Here is a 20,692-nt window from a genome sequence, read left to right on the forward strand (position 1 = left end):
ATGAATGGAATGCCTACAGACCTTTGACATTTTTAATTAAAACCTACATTTTGCTGTAAATTCATACATTCACGACCAGCAAGGGAAAGAAAAAAAATAGTTTTTACGTTGATAGCAGTGACGTATGTTTTGCTGTTAGGGTTACATAAGGTATACCACGATATAATGAAAAATAAATGTAATCAAGCGTTAAAGCAGGGTCAGATACCTTGTTTGACACAGAGCCATTAAGGATTTGTTTTTTTTGAAAGACGCACCATTTGTTTTAAGACTAAATTCAACAAAAGCACCAAACCTGCTTTCCAGACAAAAGCTAAGTCTTCAGCACATTTTATTTCGCTGTGTGTTGTTTGATGATTTAATAAAATATATGAAATATAATAATACCAGAGCCTGTGTGCCATATCAACAAGTATACGACTTAAAACGTATATCCCCTGCAGTCACTTAAGATTGTTAAAGCTCATTTTGACTGTCATTTTTGTCATCAATAATGGCTATTGCGCTTCTTTGACTTTGTATGAACTAGAATTGACCAATGGCTAAGCCCCGCCCTCAGATGAAATGATCCAATCACAGTGCGCATGACCAATTCAATACAGGTGGTTTTATGTTGGTAGTCATATGCGATTGCAGCTGTTGTCCAAAACGCTCTAGTCAAAAGAATCAGAATTGATCGTTAATCTCTGCAGCGTGAACCTAGCCTATATGTTAACTTTCGAAGCTTAATTACTTTAACTTATTGTAAATAACTGAAATAACATATGTTGGCCATGTTATGCTGAATGATTCAACGTAAATACTTTATCACCAAACTAATGGTGAGGCACTCACGGTAGCCTAGAGAAGGTAAAAAGGCTTGTCCTGGGAAAATATGCAGCTTAGACTTGAAGCTCTTCATCGACTTTCTCAACAACAAAATGAATATAAGCCTCCGATGCATAGTTCAGTTCTTGGTGACTTTATCATATGAGATCTTTCTGAGCCTAAAAAGTGTCAGTTGCCCTTTGCCAAATGTCACCTACTGTGACATTTGCCATAGCGCTCAGAATGTTGATAATTTGTCGAGTGAGTAAAGGGGGCCGGGCTTAGCGATAACTCAATTGGAACAACACAGAGAAGTCTAGCAAGGTCCCCGTTTTGTCTTCGAGCCAGATATACTCATAAAAAGAGCCATATCCGGCTTGAGAGCTATACGTTCCAGACCCCTGCGTCAAAGCCTCTGCACACACACAGCCTCAAACTTTGCCGAGAATTAGCCACACCTTGTAGTTTTAATGAGCCCAGTGGTTTCTGTCTCCACAGGGCGGCACAAAGTCATCAGCAGCATTGCACCGCACCAAGTCTCTCACACATCCTCCACTCTCACACCTCTAAAAAGATTTGTTTTCCACCCCTCTACTCACACTTGTGTGTCTTTGGTCTCGCAAGGACGTATTAGCACATGGTCATTGTCTGTACTTTGGACCATCATACAGACAAGATCATGTCATAGGGTCCCATAACTGAATGATAAACACATAATGATGCATTAGAAGATATGCACTTCATGGCAAAGTGGGAAAAGCGTAACACACTTGAGATGTAAGAGCAAGGGGGCTGAATATGGGAACACAGGGCGGCCACATTAAGACACCGTCACGATTCTGTCACACTCAATGAGAGGAACCTCTGAATATGGTCACATATTGTGTTATAGGAACAAGGATTTGGTTTGAACCCCATTTTCAGAAGAGAAAAGAGGTATAAAATATCGGATTTCTTAAAAAATTTTGACTGATGTTTGGTCTGACGTCACAAGAGATCTCGGATTACTTAGCTTCATCAAGGGATTAATTTATACTTTTTTTTATTGAGACACACATTCCAAAAGAAAGGCCAGCCTCAACAAAGGGTGTTCAAAAGACAGCAAGGAACCAAGGAGACGACGACAGAGGAACAAAGTGGAAAGTCATTAGGGGAATAATAATATCAGTTCAAAGATACCTAATTAAACTGACTAATTTGCTGCCGCCCCACAGATGAGTGTTATCCGTTTGTACATTTCTTCATAAATTACTAAAGATTGTTTTTTTCTTCAACCTGAAGGATTTTATACATTCGACTATAAAGGATTTTATACGATTGAATACAAATACATTTAATGCAAAAGATATTCACTGACTGGGCTGTGGTGCGAGGTCAGGGTATTCTGGTAGAAAATGTTGTTTACAGGAACGGTGGGAACGGGACGTAATGCCAATAAGATAATCAGCACATCCAGACGCAGAAAGGCCCTGATGACGTAGAAACGCTCGGTGTTTTGAGTATTCCAGACATCGCGACGCTCTTCGACAAGATGGTGAAGCCCAGGGGGGGGGCTTCCTTGCCACCCCCATGGGAGGAGTTGGCATGCCATTATGCGGGGAGAAGATGGCCAATAGGAGAAAGCTAAAGGACTTGAGAAAAAGGCTTCACACAGACTCCAATGTCACTAATTCGGCTGTTTTCGATGGAGTACACTTAGTTAAATGGTTAATGAAATTAAATCTGCCCCCGTGTGAAAATGTCAGCTTTCTTGTTCATCTTTTCCCTCAAGAAACGAGCGCGCATAAATTGTTGGGTGAATGCAGGTTGTGTTTGGTTAATGGAGTCAGATAACTAATTCGAACAATTTGGTAAACGGTACATTTTGATATTTAATTCCAACAAACCCATAAATTCAACTTATTTACTGTAACCAGGCTTGGGGAATAACTGAATACACATAGTGGCGTTATTACAATACAAATTCCGTTACAGTTACAGAAAAAAAGACAATCAAATTACAAGTATATCTAGTCAAAATAACGATTAATTACAAATCTTATTTAAACTATAATCACATATACATAATGCATTTTTGCTATGTTTCTCCTTCAATGTAGCACTCATTTTGTTGTTTTGCATCCAGAGTTCAAACAAGTAAAAGGAACTTTGACACAAGTTTATTGGTTCTTAATGTCCTTTTAATGTAAACTAAAACAGAATATATTGTTTGCCATGTGAAAGTTTTATTTTTGCCCAATATACTATACTGAAAATGACTTGACTTAAATGAAAGCACTTTTTGTAGGACCTAACCTTGGTTTCCTTCGATTTTTTTTCGAGGTTCAATTTTTTATTTTTATTTAACAAACTTATTTTTATTAACATTAGATTGATTTGATATATTTTTAGCATATTTGGTATTGTAATATTTCAAAAGTAATTGAAAGTATTTCAGTTACATGACTGCAATATAGTATTTAGAAGATGTTACTGATTACATTTTTCGAGAGTTAAACAGTCAGTAACTGGGCTCACCTCGATGAGTTAATAAATCAAACCAAATTTGTTTATAGAGCAATTTTCAGGAAATAAATTGCCACCCAAAGTGCATTTAGTGTGCAATAAAGACAAAACATCCTCTCCTTGTAAAAGTAAAATGCGTTATAGTAAAAGATTAGAAGTTAAACGTATCCTGACTATAACTAATAAGCATTCCTATCGTTTTTTCCATTGTTGCCAAGTTTAGCAAAAAATAATTTGAAAACAAAAGCAGACAGTTCAAGGCTCTCTGATCCAGAGTCTGAGCAGAAAATACATCAGAGCCCCTCTCTGAGAAGACCACTTTACTTTAATAAACAGTCGCATATAGCTCAGAGGGAGAAAGCTGCTGTGATATTTGTTTTTCATTACTGCGTAAAAGTCATCAAGTCACACAAGCCGTCAAATGTTATTATTAGTGGCCGGTAAATTAAATTAGAGAGTGGACTTGACCGCGGGGTTTTTTTTTTTCAATGTCACGGACAGACATGAGGATGCCTATATCGACCTCTTTGCACACATACAAATAAATCCCTTTCCTGGGAATGAGGTCTCTCAATCTCCACAAACAATCAAATAATCCTCCAGGAATCCTTCACTCTTCTTGCACTGTGTATCGCAAATGGAGGAGGGCGGAAAGCACACACACAAACAGCCACACTATACACAATCCATTCATAATGGCTATGTGAGTAGAGCCATCTTAAGGCTGCTCAGATGCTATTGTGGAATTTACCATATAAATGACCTACCTGTCTCCTTAAAGATAACAGTGACTCTGTTCTCAGAGAGACAAAAAAATGTTTCATGTGCATAGGGATAAAACGGTTCACGCTTTCACTGATAACAATTTTAGGCTGGGGCGGACACCCCAAATCTTTTGAATCTTCTCTGTGATCAATATGCCACAATTGTACACAAAGCCAAATTTTGGTGACCAAACATATTTAATTCATTTGCCAATGGTCTCTTTTCAGTTCGTAATAAGGATCGACTGATATGGTTTTTTTCAAGGCAGGTACCGATGATTAGTATTAAGAGGAGGCCGATAGCCGATATTTGGAAACACTATTAGTTTGCTGTAAAAGTTTAAAAATGAAGAGATTTTTAATAATACAAAAAGAAAAAGAATATTTGTTATAAATTCTAAATCCGTTTACAGTAAATAAATTAGAATTTCAACACAACTAACATGACAAATTTTTCACTTAAACCAAAAACTAACAGTGCAGAAGATAAATTGGGCTGGACAGCAACTTGTATAAAAGGTATAAAAAAATTAATAGCTCCCTGATTTTTTAAAAATTCCTAATTAAAAATATCAATACAAGGTTGACTTAACTTAAAAAAAATAAATAAAAAAAATAAAAAAAAAATCGAAATTTCAACGGAGCTTGCGAATTTAAAAGTGTGGCCACTCCTGTTTGAGTGTCCAACTAATGTTATGATAGTCTCCTGAACGTGCTTCCCTAAAACAAGTTAACTACACTTTCCACGCCATCTATTAATCACACACATGCTTTTATATCCAAATTTTTAAAATCTCAATATTATCAACAGCCTTGATTCACAAATATCAGTCCTGATAATCAGCCCACCCGAGAATCGGTCGATCTCTAGTTCAAAGTGTTTGATTTTAAATTACAAAGCTTTGAGAACATGTATGAGGATAGTGATCTTTTGTCCAATTTCATCAGATTTAAATCTTCTGAATCAGTAACTTCATCAATAACCTCATAAAAAAATAGAAGCCTTTTTCTGCCCTCATAAAAAATAGAAGCCTTTTTCTGCTCTCTGACAACTGATCAACAAAAACAAAATGAAAGTAGTGCTTTTGTGTAGGAGCTATATTAAATACGTTTTTATAATCCTATTAGATAAATATTGATCCTGAACTGCTCCAGATGAGCTTGGCTCAGCAGTGCACTGTTCCATTTTATTTTAGCTTCGGATTGATGGTTTCTATAATTGTACTGTGATAATAGCCTTGATTAAGAACTGGATTAAGTCTGGTGAATCTTAACTGAAGGCGCATGTACCAAATATGCAGCCTGAAACGAGCTTTTTTTCTTAGCAGTATCATGCTAATGAGGAAATGTTCCAATTAGTTTATGTGTATAGTTAATAACCAAGTGAAAGCATCTATCCATAGATACATAATTATCGCAAAAACATGTGCACAATGCAAAAATAATCTACCCTGGTCATATCCCTCGAGAGGGGTGATCAACAGCAAGACAAACACATATACAAAAAGAAAAGAAAAAAGTCGCAAAAAACGTCAAAAAAATTGACCATGGCCAACCCAAATGCCCAAACAAGTTAAGCACATAGGCACCTAAGTTGGTCATGCTTTTATCCCTCCAGATAAAACGGTACACAAGAAATTGGCCACGTCACTCGGGTCAGGGTGACACAACACACTCTTCTGTTCAACAGCAGGGCCCGACAGATTTCATTGGTTTACCCCTGCCGCATCATACGGGTGCCCTGCCCATCCCTTAGAACACGTCTTAACATCCCACTATTATTTTACAACACCTCTCCAGTCATACCCATCCCCAACAAGAGCTCTAACTCCCACTACATTTAGACCTCTTTCCTGCAGTGCACTCACAACACCATTCATCCACCTCAATCGCGGTCTTTCTCTTAGACTCCTTCCATTTACTTCTGGAAAATAATCTACGTGTCTTAAAATGAAAAAAAATATCTGAAATGGCAACTACCCATATCCTTTTGTTATTCATGCTAAGATTTTATTTTGTAAAATATATATTTCTAGAAATACTTAATATTTTCAATAAATATTTTCAGAAATAGTTGATGAATTTTTTTAAGTAAAATAATTGTTTAATATTAAATACTTGGCTGAATAGTTTTGTTTTTATTTTAGTAATTATTGTCAAAACAAACTATTTTCAAAACACAGTGTGTAAAAGGTAGTGCCTCCTAGTGTTACAAAAAAACTTTCATTGAGTAAAAAAAAATGAAACAGTAGAATCCATGGTCACCGTGTTTGTCTGGCAGGATGGCACCACACTGTGCTTTGTGGCACTGCCCCCCGCAGTGCCATCTAGTGGTCAAATATCACCCATTAGGGCTTTAAGAATTATTTAGGTTAAAAAAAAAAATCTTCTCATTTCATTATTGTAGGAATCCTATATTATCTAAATATATCAATTATGTTGCATATTTTATTATTGTTTATATAAAAACAATTTTTAATGAAAACATAATAATGAGCACAATTATCTGCCAGTGAAAGAAGAAACTTTTACTTGTAAAAATGATCATTACAGTATTTTCCGCACTATAGGGCGCACCGGGTTATAGGGCGCACCCCCAAAAAATAGTTTTTGGTCCTATATCTTCCATAGATAAGGCGCACCGGATTATAAGGCGCTACAATGGGAACGTCGACAAAACAGTCAGATGATTCAGTCAAACTGATTACCCCCTTAACATTCCCAAAGCTTGCAAAGAAGCAAATACGTGTCGTAGACACGTGAGGATGCGGTGTCCGTACGATGTCACTCAAATGCGTCATTTCAAATATCATTCGGAAGGTTAAAGTCTTGGAATTCAAGAAATGGCAACCATTCCTTAGTTTCTATTTTCTTTTTCGCTCGCAACTTTACTGTGCATATTACAATAAACACTTGGAATTGAGTTTAATTCACTCAACTCATCACAGCAACATCAAGATCGTTCTAAAACAAGATACCGGGAAAAATATAAAGCTGCATAACTCACCTAAGTTCTCACGTTCAATAATGATACGCAATCATGGTCTTCTTACAAACGTGAGTGTAGTAAATCCAGGAGAGTAAAATATCTACAGATACAGACTAATGAAACATGTTTCTTTATGGCGTTGTTTAGCAAGCTTGCTATTCAGTCATCAATTGCAGGGTTTGTTTTGGCCCTCTAGCGTATCCGAGGCTCCGAATAACTTCAGCCAATAGCGATCGATGTAACGGATGATTGACACATCTTTTTCGACCAATTGCAGGGTTTGTTTTGGCCCTCTAGCGTATCCGAGACTCTGAATAACTTCAGCCAATAGCGATCGATTTAACGGATGATTGACACATTTTTTTCGGCCAATTGCAGGGTTTGTTTTGGCCCTCTAGCCAATCCGAGGCTCCGAATAACTTTAGCCAATAGCGATCGATTCAAATGATGATTGACACATTGGTTAGCCAATGAAACACCGGTATATAAATCCCATCATACACCGCAAACTACTCCACGTTCGGGGGAAAATAGAGTCGGCGGCTGTTGCGTAAGTTGCGAGACCTTGCGAATTTAATATTGAGCCATATATAAGGCGCACTGTATTATAAGGCGCATGGTCAGCTTTTGAAAAAAAATTAAGACTTTTAGGTGCGCCTTATAGTGCGGAAAATATGGTACTTATTTTACTATTTTTCTCATAATAAACATATTGATGTAGTTGCGTGACAACTTAACGTGGATGGATCACCGAAAATCTGATGTTGGCCTGGCTAATAACAAGGTCATTTTGACATCATCCCTAGAGAGCTTGATGGGCTAGAGGTCAGTTTGTCCCTTTCACGACCTTGCTTTGTGTACAGCAGAATAGAAAAGAGCATTGATGTAAACCACTCCTGCCAAGTTAAAAGCACACAATTGTCAGAAATGAAAATTGATGGGGAAACCGCACAGCCCTCCAATAAAAGGGATGCCTTGGTGTTTTGTCCACTTATTCTGAGGCTTTCATTCCTATCATTTTCTATAGAAGAATTTCAGGCTCCTGGCTCTTTTTTTGATATTATATAAAGCAAATGACAGGGTTTGTTGTAAAAGCCATTTAGTCCCCGACTGGTAGTGACATTGTGTGTTACACTGTTGCATCGCAGAGTCATCAATGAGCTTCCTGCACCTGTTTGGGCTTGTCGCTTCATATTGTACATGGCACCGTCTTGTGGAAAGCCAAGATGGGAGAGCGGCTGTTTTGTTCCATCTGCATTTATAACGCTTCTTTCTCTTTTTCTCGCTATTCTATCGCACCAACAGTCCGCGCAAGCGACACAATGGAATAATTTGTATATTTAGAACCGGTGTGTCCCTAGAGGATTCTCGTCAAAACCTTTTAAAAAGATGCTGCAAGCGTGCGCCCACGCATTAGCGGACTATTTTTCAATATTCATACAATGCTGCTCGGAACTACAAAAACATCAGGATCGTCGTGTGAGGCGTAGGGCACGTCGACGGAAGTGCTCAGAACTGCTAACTTTTAACACAGATTTCTTTTCCCTACCTGCAGGGGGTTTCTATGAAGACAAGTGTTTCTCAGAGTTGCTGACCAGAACATTTCGTTTATCCGGGAAATTTGAAAAGAAAACTTTGGTAGTTGAAACACAGTACAGATCGGATTAACAGCTATAAATGTCAAAGTTTTTTTTTTAACTTGCTGGCAATTAACTTTTAGAAGTTATGAACTCATCCGCTGCCACTAACAGGTAAGGACTTTAGTGGCATACAGTCCTTCACTCCCAGTGACACCTACCGACTTAACCTGCAATGAATGAGTTAAATGAGACTAAATTGGACACAAAATGAAACTGATTTTCTATTTATGTTTAGAAAAATTGCATTTCCTAGGGCGGCAGTAGCTCAGGAGGGAAAGGGCTCGTCTTGGGATCAAGAGGTCGCACAATCGATTACCTGCTCCACCGTGTTATATGTTGTAGTGTCCTTGGGCAAGACACTGAATCCTTAATGCCGATAGCAGGTAGTTGCCTTGCATGGCTGACGCTGCTATCGGTGTGTGAATCGGTAAGTTGTAAAGCGCTTTGGGAGGTCTTCATTGACTTGAAAAGCGCTAAATAAATGCAGACCATTTACATTTAGTTATGCGTCATTTGTTTTTGCAGAAATAACTTTTTTTAATTGAGAAATACACAAAAATCCGAAATCAAATTAGTCTGTTATGGCATTAAATCCACAGGCATCCTTAACCAAGTACTGTGGAATGAACGTTATTAAATATGGATCCAAAAATTATACTTTTGATAAAATCTCGGAAAATAAAGGGCAAGATTTACAGCTAAGAGATAACATGACGACATCGGAGTGTGACCATTTGAGTGAAAGCACCTTTTAAGATTTATGTGGAGCATTCTAAAATGACAAATTCATTGATGGCTGAGGCTGGTTTGGGATCATTAAACAAAAATGTGAGTGTGTTAGTGAAGCCATCAGACGTATTGATGTTGAGTGCTGAGTGACTACTTAGTGAATTATTGTTGCGGCTGGGCAAGATTGGATCACTGACTTGATTAATACAAGTATTAGCTTGACTAGATCTTCTAGAAGTGCACATACGGTTTAATTCGGGACACTTAAAGACTGATCAGAAGGTTTCTCATTCTTCGGTGGGTCAAATTATGGGAATTGCACTTTGAGAGATTTATTTAAAAATTGCGGGGCTGTTTTTTTTTCACATGTTAGTAAAAACTTGGAGTTGGGGAGCGTGGTTTGAGGTGTCCTTAATGTTAGAGGGTAAATATTTTCTCTTTCCGTATGTGTTAACAATGACCATAGTTTAAAAAGCCCTTATCCTTTATTTTCTACTGCGCTTATCTTAGTTTTAGCAAAGCTGTTCAGGGTGGAACACATTAGGTAAAAGGAATGGGGGTTCGGGGAATTTCTGGAGAGTGATTTCATGCTCGTCCTTTAGTATTTTTGTTTCCATTTGTTATTGTAGCATAAATCGGTATGATAGGGCCTGCTTCAAGGAGCCAAACCAAACCCCAAGTAAGATGACAAAAAAGTTTATTTGATTGGATGTAAGAAATGCACGTACTTGCACACGTATCATGAACCATCTGACTAAGGCTGTAATAATGACCCAAGCCAAAAAGATGGCGGAAGAGAGTAAAAAAGTTCCAAATTCCATACAGCTCCTTTGAAGAATACTCTGTCGAAAAAACAACAGCAAAAAAGAGCAGCGTAGATGAGCTTTTAAAAAAAATATTCAATTAAGTCTTCTCCGTCACATTCCTTATTAAAATTCTGCCGAAGGAAAATAACTCATTTACAAAGAATATACAGAGATCCCTGGGTTTTCACAGTTGGGAACCACAACAATCCGCGAAAAATGTAAATCTGTGAAGTAGCATCACACTTTCATAAAAGCCCCAAAACAATAAAACTTACCAGGAGACTACTTCATTCCTGACTGAAAGTATACGACTGTAACACAATAAAAATGATAGATCTACAAATAACAACAGACAACACATAATTGCAGTTGAATAAATGGTTTTATTGTCATTATACATACATACAAAAGGAAACTTGAGGCCTTCTTTCAGTGTATGAAAGAAATTTAGAGAGCGTCTGGTTAGTTGCGAGCTGACACTAGATGTCCTCGAATTGTGCCAGATCTCTGTGATGATTAAAATAAAACCGTCCTGATGTAGCAGTTTCCCATGAGTTGTTGCTCCAAGTCATCCATTTCATTGCAGCGGTGGCTTCGAAGAGTTTTTAGCCTAGCATTTAAGCAGTAGTCCGGACCAGAAGCACCGCTTTTGCTTTATCCCAAACGCCGCCCGAGTCGCTTCTGGAACCCGATAATAATCCGCGAAGCACCAACTGGTGATCACAATTTAATTGCGCTTTTCTTACTTTCATCAGAGTCCGATTTAATAGGCGAATTTCTATTCAATGGAACTAGCCGTGTTGTGGATTGTCTGGAGTCTGCAGTCGCTACCCTTCCCAGTATGTTTTGATTCGAAAACTTGACTGCGCATGCCTATCTGTTTGACTGACAGCATTCACCAGCCTATCACAGTCAGGCACACAGACAGTCACACCCACCCAACACAAAGCGCCCTCCCTAATCTGTCCCTGCGGTGTGGGTGTGCAGTCTAACTGAACAAAGTACGGTACACTATCAACGACGCTAAAAACATAACAAATCGAGTGGCGAGGAGTCTCTGTACATACCTTCTTTACCCAACAGAAAATCCAGGAAGTGGTAGGTGTAAGACACTCCCACTTTGGTTTCCACCTGAGGCCTTCGCAGTGTGGAGTATATGTTGCCAGGGCTTTGAGTCGCTTCAGCTTTCCGCAGTTTAGGGAGCCTACACCCCATCGCTCTGCATAAAGAAAACAAGCAAATCAATGAGGGGGATAAGAAATCACAGCTAAAAACGGGATTAATTTTTTTTATTTTTAGAAACTGATTCTCACTTCCGGGAAGGCGCATCTACATTTTAATGCTTCCACTGTGAGAAATTGTGTTTCCCTACCCTCTCCCTGCCTCACTATGTAATATTATTTATAATAGTAAAATAGGAAACTGTCAGACATTACCTGCTCGGCAGGCTGTGATACGGCCCTCTCCTAATCAAACGTGGCTGATTGGAAGCGACATGTTTGATCAGAACGAATTAAAGCAGAAATGAGAGTGATTTCCCGCCCTGTCAAGCGTGGCGACACGACACCAGACAGAGGGGAAAGGATAGAAGAGAGCCGAGACGCCGAGCGTGTTGTGCTGCCGTCCAATTTATATGTTGATCCACAAGGTCAGCATTCCATCACAAAGAGATTTTCTCAAAACTGCAGCCGGCCCAACAGGCAATTAAAATGACAATTTATAGCAGTCAAAATTCCCTCTCCTCTGCCAGTAGAGAGTGAGCAATACAAACAGTGGGGTATGTGGCAGCAAAAACAAGATTGAGATGGTTTTTCAGAAAAATAGCATTACATGGAAGACGGAAAGGCTAAATACAAAAGGACATATTCTTATATGACAATATGACAACAACAAAAATGGTCAAATCACATCTGACAGGTTTGCCAAACTCCAATCATCAATTCCAATTAGTAGCCCTCCTGCCACTATTCACAAATGGTATTTTATAAAGATTGTGTGCATGTATGGATGCGTGTCCTCTCTCATAAGGTCAATTTGAATTTGTGGTTGGGAGTGCGGAGAAAAGCAAAGTGCACAAAGATTAACTCAGCTAACAATCCATACAGAAGACAGTGTAGCTTGTAGTGTAGTGCAGCGTTATATACATTTTCTTAAACTTACCTAAACTGTCAGGTATTTGATACAGTATTCCATTGTCAACTCATAACAATACCAAAAGGGAAAATAAATTAATCAAAATGATATTAAAGTCTACACACCTTTTCAAATGACATTTTTTACCGATATAATACAATGTGATCCGTAATGACATTCACCCCTATTCTTTTCTAAGAAAGTAATTAAAAAAAAGGTCATAAATGAGTATATCTTTCCCTATGCAGGTTACATTTGGGTTTCTAATTAACCGACCACATAATCTCGTTAAATGGAAGTCTCACACATACTCCATTTAGCACCTTTGATTGATCGAGTTCTGCTGATCAAACTTTTGTGCAAAAAAAGTCTGTATTATTAAAAGAAATCAATTTAGTATAAGTGTACACACATGCTCGTATGAAGCACATACATTAAGAGTGTGTAAACGCCTTGACTACTTGAATTGTACCCTCAAGCATTGGTACGCCGGAAGGTGCAGAAGGACCTTTTGGCCTTAAAATGATCAAAAGCAACGGCCTAAATTTGCACAAATTTATTTCCAACTGTCTTTATTTTGTACTGATGCACTGCTTCCATCACATGTGGATTTTGTTTTGCTGAGCTACTGTCATCAATCTTATCATTAGAAGCAATCAGGAGCAATAATGACTTAAGTAATGTGACACATTTCACATTTTTTCTAATAGGGTTAAAGTGCAGGGCCTCAACAAGGACAGTTTGTTCTGATTCATCGCAACAAATATTTTCCATAAAGCAAACATACCAGTAGCAACATGCACACATACAAATAACAACTTTCAATAAATAACATTGATTGTGAATTACACCAGCTGATGTTAATAGCACTTCTGTTTACGTCTGTTTGGGTCATCTGTAGTGATGATTTCCATATTTGTAGCTTTTGTTGTATTAGACGATGGATTAAGTCAGATAAATCTCTATTGGTCCATTAAAATTGATAGACGGTACCAATGGGCATTGCCGTGGATTGATCTCCTACCGGACATGAAAATTCTAACATGGGAGGAGACCTTCCCAACCAATTTCGACAAAGAGAAATTCATCAACTAATGGGTTGCTAATTTTCCTAAGAATTGATTGGAGCAATTTAGCCAAATGCACAATCGTGATCAATACGATATGTTAATGGATGAAAAACGGATTATTTGCTTGCTGGCATGGGTTTGCAAATGACACATGAGAAAAAAACAATGACAATATAGGGAACTGAAGTCATATCCATATTTTACGGACTATAAAGCACATCAATATAGTGTGTGTGTGTGTGTTGGGGAGGACGCGCAGGAGCGTTTGATCAAACTTTTTTTTTTAACTTTCCAAAGGATAAAGTGCAATTGCACTTCCATTACAGTAGTAAGCAATGGCGGTCTCATTGGAAGTGTTTTGGTCACATTTAACTTCCACACTGGGAATTAAGCATAAGTATAAGTATAAGCATCGAGTATGAAGTGCGGATACAAAGTTGAGCAGACCGTCAAGTGACCCCATGAAAAAAATAATTCACCCGGATGAGGAAACAGGCTTGACTAAACAATTAGAATTAAGTGTTTGAGGTAGGCTTGCCACAGCAAAATGAAACTAAAAAATTTTCAAATTATCTTTAGCTTCCTTATCTCAGCACAAACACCATGAATGTCTTCAATGTATCAGATTCCTTCTGGTGTTCCTTGCTACTTTGACACTTTCAACACAACAGTATTTTGGCCTCTTTCACTCTCGATCCCTTCTGTCCACTCAATCCATCTGTCTGGTGGCTCATAAGAGCTCCCGCCGCAGATGTGATCCCCCGTTGAGCCCATTTGAAGCGTGATCTACAAGACTGTTTCCAGCCAGACGCCCTGATTGCATGTGTTATGACTAGTTAAAAGCCATGTCAAACATTTCCGATCGCAAGACTTAAAAGGTATTTTGCCAAACAGATCTTTTTTTTCCAATTAGGCGCAAAACGTGTATTGTCTTAAGGGTGACCTATCCGGCTTGTTTTCTGTGGAGCTGTGACGACATAGAAGGAACACTTTCAAAATGGCAAATCCCATTCACACAATATGTGAAGCCAGCTTCAAAATCAGACAGCAACTGTAATAAAAATAGATTGCACGTCGCTCCCTGTCGGTACAATTTTGTCCGACTAGGTCCTGTAAGAGTTGGGGCTGCCAGGGGCTTTCCTGGTTTGTTTGCTCCCAGTTGGGGCTTGTTAGCTGCCCACCGTATATTGTTTGGCTGGCTATTATGGTGTTAGTGGCGGTTTTGCCATGTCCTTTGGTTTATTACTGGCCAACTTCTCGTTTATCGCCGTAGCCACTTTTTGTTGTTCAGACTCAGATTCAGATCTACTTTATTGTCATTCTAGTACACGTGTATACAGAACGAAATGTCGATACATCTGACCCGCACAGTTTCCTTGAATGTACAGATATAAATAAAATGTTGTATTGAGTTGGAGTATTGAGTACTAATAATATACTAAATAATTATGGCTATGTACCAGCTCAGTAGCCTAGATGGTAAGGCGCCCGCTTTGAGACTGGGAGGTCGGTGGTTCGCGCCCCGGCCGAGTCATTCCTAAGACTTAAAAAGTGGTCGGCGGCGCCCTCTGTTGGCTGCGGCTGCATCGGCTCGCTACAACGGGTCAGGTGCAATCGACATTTCGTTCTGTGTACATTGTTACACAGAATGACAATACAAGGAAATTATTATTATTATTATTATTATTATGTATAGTATTTTACAGTAGTGCAAATAGTGCAAGAGGAGCAGCTAACCAGATGTGCAAAATGGGCAGTCAGGTAAACAAGTCAGGTAAACAGTAACAATAACACTGTAACAATAACGCTGTAAGTACAATAGTGCAGAGAAACAGATGTGCAAGGAGTGGCTAGCTATAAAGAACTGCCAGTAGTGCAAAAAGTCAAACAAAACCAACAGATGTACAGATTAGCAGAAGTTTAGATTTACTATGTGTTTGATTGACCGTTTAACAGTCTAATGGCCAGGGGGACAAGACTATTGTGGAACCTGGTGGTCCTGCACCGCACACTGCAGTACCTCTTCCCAGAGGCTAGCAGAGTGAACAGTCCATGATGGGGGTGAGAGGGGTCCCTGATAATGTTCTTAGCTTGGGATAGGCAGCGCTTCTGGCCAATGTCCTGAATGGAGGGGAGAGAAGTTCCGATGATTTTCCCTGCTGTCCTCGTCACCCTCCTCACACTACCCCAGTCGGAAGCGCTGCAGCCTCCACACCACACAGAGATACAGCTGGTCAGGATACTCTCTATGGTGCCCCTGTAGAATGTGATTAGGGAGGGTGGGGGCAGGTGGGCTCTCCTCATCCTCCGCAGCAAGTACAGGCGCTGCTGTGCCCTCTTAACCAGTGATGCAGTGTTCACGGACCAGGTGAGTTTGTTTGTGATGTGCACCCCTAGGAACTTGATGCTGCTGACAACCTCCACAGCCTTGTTGGTTCCCGATTAGCCTGGCTGCTCACCGTGTGTTTTTTTTATTTTATTTCTGGCCAACTTTGCTTTTATTGCTCTAGCTGTTGCTGCTTTTTGTTGTCGGTTCCTGGCTTTCCTCGCGTTTTTCCCGCCAAGGCTGCGGCCGCCTTTGGTTGATCAGTCCCGGTTAGCTCCCGTTGGTGGCTTTCGATGTTTTTTTGCCTGTTAGGCCCTTTTTGCTGCTCTCCCTTTGTTTCAACATTACTGTTTCCACCTACACAACGCGTAGGCATTCTCCACAAAACCAACTAAAACTTGGCTTAAAACACTCGTAACCTCTTCAACTGATGAACACAAAAAAAAATATGGTGAGTTGCTTGTCAGGGTGCTGTGTTTCTCATATAACGTCGCAGCTCAGGATTACAAAGACAAGAATTGCGGTCTTCAAAATGCATTATCTTGGAAAACAATTGGAACATAACAATTAAATATACCGTATTTTCCGCACTATAAGGCGCACCTAAAAGTCTTAATTTTTTTCAAAAGCTGACCATGCGCCTTATAATACAGCGCGCCTTATATATGGCTCAATATTAAATTCGCAAGGTCTCGCAACTTACGCAACAGCCGCCGACTCGATTTTCCCCCGAACGTGGAGTAGTCCGCGGTGTATGCTGGGATTTATATACTGGCGTTTCATTGGCTAACCAATGTGTCAATCATCATTTGAATCGATCACTATTGGCTGAAGTTATTCGGAGCCTCGGATACGCTAGAGGGCCAAAACAAACCCTGCAATTGGCCGAAAAAGATGACTGAATAGCAAGCTTGCTAAACAACGCCATAAAGAAACATGTTTCATTAGTCTGTATCTGTAGATATTTTACTCTCCTGGATTTACTACACTCACGGTTGTAAGAAGAACATGATTGCGTATCATTATTGAACGTGAGAACTTAGGTGAGGTATGCGGCTTTATATTTTCCCGGTATCTTGTTTTAGAACGATCTTTATGTTGCTGTGATGAGTTGAGTGAATTAAACTCAATTCCAAGTGTTTATTGTCATATGCACAGTAAAGTTGTGAGCGAAAAAGAAAATAGAAAGTAAGGAATGGTTGGCATTTCTTGAATTCCAAGACTTTAACCTTCCAAATGATATTTGAAATGACACATTTAAGTGACATCGTACGGACACCGCATCCGCACGTGTCTACGACACGTATTTGCTTCTTTGCAAGCTTTGGGAATGTTAAGGGGGTAATCAGTTTGACTGAATCATCTGAATGTTTTGTCGACGTTCCCATTGTAGCGCTTTATAATCCGGTGCGCCTCATCTATGGAAGATATAGGACCAAAAACTATTTTTTGGGGGTACGCCCTATAACGCGGTGCGCCCTATAGTGCGGAAAATACGGTACGTAGAATTTATGCAATATACATATACTATTTCCTCACATTTTGTTTGTTTAAGAATTTGGGAATATCCTTAAGTCCTCCGAGCATTGACACAGGTTGACCTCATGGTTAAAGGACAAAAATCAGGGGATTGGACTCCATGACGGATGGGGAGATGAGGTAGCACCTAAGGAAGTTTGAAACTTGAGGCCTTTCTTTCTCCTGACATAGGAGCGGTTTCTTTCTCCACATGTTGACTTCAAACAGAACCTTAGCACTCTCACACGAGCGGCAAAAAGAGCTTTGACTGCAGAAAAAAATGGGAGGAAAAAAACAGCCATTAAACATGAAGCGACAGGAGGCAGATAAAAAGCTGAGCAAAAGGAGAGAACGCAGCAGCGAAGGAACCCAGACGGGAGTGCAGCGGAGGGCTTCTCATTTGAGAATCTCTTGTAAGAGAGTCTTGGAAATGACAGGATTTGCACGAGAGCGTAATCCGTCTGCTATGCTATACCTCTTGAATACACACACTCAAAAAGGAGATGTGGGAGGTGTGGGAGTCTTTCTTGGAGTAGTGCAACAGACATCCACTTGGGAAGGAGTCAGACTGAAAACACAAGCAGTCAACAGCATGGGCCACTGGGGAGGACGCCTGTCATTCGGTCAACCTGATCGCTCACCTTCAAAGTCCAATGTTTCCCATACCATATAAAAACTCTGGTCGGCCTCCATGGTTGAATAAGTCCCCGCCAACTTGTATTTAAAAAACAAAACAAAAACAAAAAAACAAAGAACAAGGAGGAAACATATTTTTGTCCTCTCAATCACTTTTGTTTAATTGTCTAAAACGAGTGTTTTTGTACGCAGAGCAGAGAAGGGAGGGTTTGGGGTCGTTGACTGCCGCACCAGCACATGAAAAGTTCAAGAGATTGCAATACGGAGGACAAAGGGAATTTTTTTAAAAATGAGTGAAAGGAAGATCCTTATTTTGACTCATTTTGATCATATGAATGATGCCAAAAAATTGGGCATTGTATCACTGACAGAAGAACCTTGAATCAGTGTTTCAATGCTTACCACTTTGTTTCAAAATGCCATTATTCAAAAGAGAATGATGTTTTGGTTTTTGATATAATTGATATTTTTGCGTTTTTTTCAGAGGTTCTGCGTTGTTTCAGTCAACATTGGTTAGAAGTTGAATTGTAATAGGTTAAAGGTTATTGTATTTAAAACTTTTTAATAGCACTAAAGAGTTAATATTTCATTTTTTCATTTCATTAGTTTTTTTTCTAGGGATTCTGTGTTGCATGCCCCTGGACCCCCATAGACTGTTCTAGCATTGGGGTCTCGCAAAACTCTGGGAAACGCGGTTTTATGGACGTTTTTATTTTGATTGTAAAGCAGCTGACAATGTTGACATTATATTTTTTTTCTGTTCCAAGTTGACACGAGGCCAGTGGTTCTCAAATGGGGGTGGGGCCAACTGGAGGGGCATTGGCGCGTTTGAGCTAGGAAGTTTTTCTCTTTTTTTATAACTTTCCAAAGACAAAAATTTTTAAGAAGCACTGGACTAGGCAAACTTTTCAGACTTTCACAGCTCTTGTGCTCAAAATTAGTCATTCATTAATTCATCCTGATAGCCTCATCTATTTTCTCTTCAAAGTTTCTACTACAATTCGACCCTCGAGTGCCATGTCTAATCTCGTTGCGTACCGTTTCATGACATTGGTGTCCATGCCAATAAAGACAATTTTAAGTCTCTTAATTTCACTCAAATGAGTGTTTTAAAACTAACCGTGGTTGTGGTGGGTTTTCATATACGGCTAAAATGAAAGGTGGGATGCGTCATTTGAATGCTCCTTAGAAAAGTTTAAAGTTTAGACCGTCATCTGTTAAAGCCCCAATGAGTAACATTTCACCACTAGATGGCAATGGAGTCTAATGGGAACAAAAACCAGTACCACAGCAAGCAGAAAGACGGGCGGAAGAAAATACACCCCTAGAGCACCCCCAACACGAGCTGGTTACACACATGGTGGCAAACTTACTACAAGAGAAATGTCATGCGTTCGTTGGAAAGGTTTATTCGCGCACAAAGACGTGACAGAAACACCGTAGAGTTCCCCAGTAAAATAATTATGTTGGTGGAATTGGAAAAGTATGATTTTAAGAACGTGATAGGCGTCTTAAAGTGGCGAATAGCGGAGGTCTAACGCGTAAAGCGGTATTGTTGACAGATATATTATTCAAACGAAGTCATTTTTATAAACACACAAACTACGACTCCCCGTAGGGAGTTCAATAAACATTTTAAATAGCCAGTTTTGTTTGTTAAAACGCGCACCTGAAGGATGGATTCACTAATGAGATCATCCATCAAAGTCCCCCGCACGTGCTTCTAATACTCGAAGGAAACTTTTCTAACGGTTCTAGATAAATTTCACTCGCTTTGTTAAACTATTGCCCTCAGTTGTGAAACAGTTTGTAGTAAGAAGGGAAAGAAAATTTACCGGGTTTGGTAATCGTCAGCAAAGACAAACCTCCTCGTCACGGCTGGAGAGACGACACGCGAAGGCGGAGCGGGTCCGCCGGATTCGAGAACACGCGAAAGGTGATGGGGACCGCCGAATGTGCCGTGAGTGAGGAGCCCTGCTCAAACTGGGCGGCTCACGCGCTAGTGATGTGTCGTTCGCGAACAAACGGCTCTTGGAACTGAACCACGGGACCCGGCTCCCCAACCAATCACGAGCCGGTTCCTCTTGGAACGCTTTGTTTCTCCTCTTGTGGTCAATTTTTTTTCAGGGATTTCTTGTTGACTTAAAATGTGTTTGAATTGAATTTACCGAGAAACGATCTGGAAAAACAACTAAAAGAAAACCCACCAAAACCAGCCCAGAAATCATGAGCATTGAAAAAACAAAACAACAACAATAATGAACAAAAGTTGGTCAGGAAACAACCTAAATACGACAAGAAATGACCAGAAGGCAGTAGTTCGGGAGGTAAAGCACTTCTAGTCCAAATTAAACGTGGAAGTGTCCTTGGGCAAGAAACTTAACCCCTAATGCCCCTGAAAGCAGGCAGGTTTTTTGCGTGGCGTTTGACACTATCGGTGTCTTTGTGTGTGTGTGTGAATGGGTAAGTGTAAAGCAAATTGGAAAGCACTTTAGGTTTTCAGTAACTTGAAAGGTGCTATTGTAAATGCGTAGGTAAGATTACCATTAACACCCAGAAATTAACCAGGAAACAACAAAATATGACATGAAACGACCAAAGAATAAACAAAAACTGCCCAAAAAAGGAACAAAAATGTATCAAAAATAAACAAAAATTGACATGGAAACGCCCTAAAATGATACCTAAAATCTACCAAAAAGCACAAAATTATCAACAAAAACAAATATTGTCCATAAACTGAAAACAAAAAATTATCCAGGAAACCAT

The 20,692-nt window shown here is 39.5% G+C and overlaps 1 protein-coding gene across 1 annotated transcript in view; it reads right to left on the reverse strand.

Annotated features, from left to right (window-relative positions):
- Nucleotides 1–19,892, reverse strand: part of rftn1a (raftlin, lipid raft linker 1a) — a 42,356-nt gene extending 22,464 nt beyond the window's left edge. The window contains exons 1-2 of the mRNA XM_088329522.1: nt 19,759–19,892; nt 11,308–11,459 (exon numbers count right to left, since the gene is read on the reverse strand). Of these exons, the coding sequence (XP_088185648.1) occupies nt 11,308–11,455 (148 nt within the window). The 5' untranslated portion in view covers nt 11,456–11,459; nt 19,759–19,892. The remainder of the gene's footprint in view (nt 1–11,307; nt 11,460–19,758) is intronic.
- Between the last annotated feature and the right edge of the window lie 800 nt (nt 19,893–20,692).

Source organism: Urocampus carinirostris, chromosome 2 (genome assembly GCF_059441175.1).
Source record: "Urocampus carinirostris isolate Australia breed hairy pipefish chromosome 2, RoL_Ucar_1.0, whole genome shotgun sequence".
NCBI classification, from domain to species: Eukaryota; Metazoa; Chordata; class Actinopteri; order Syngnathiformes; family Syngnathidae; genus Urocampus; species Urocampus carinirostris.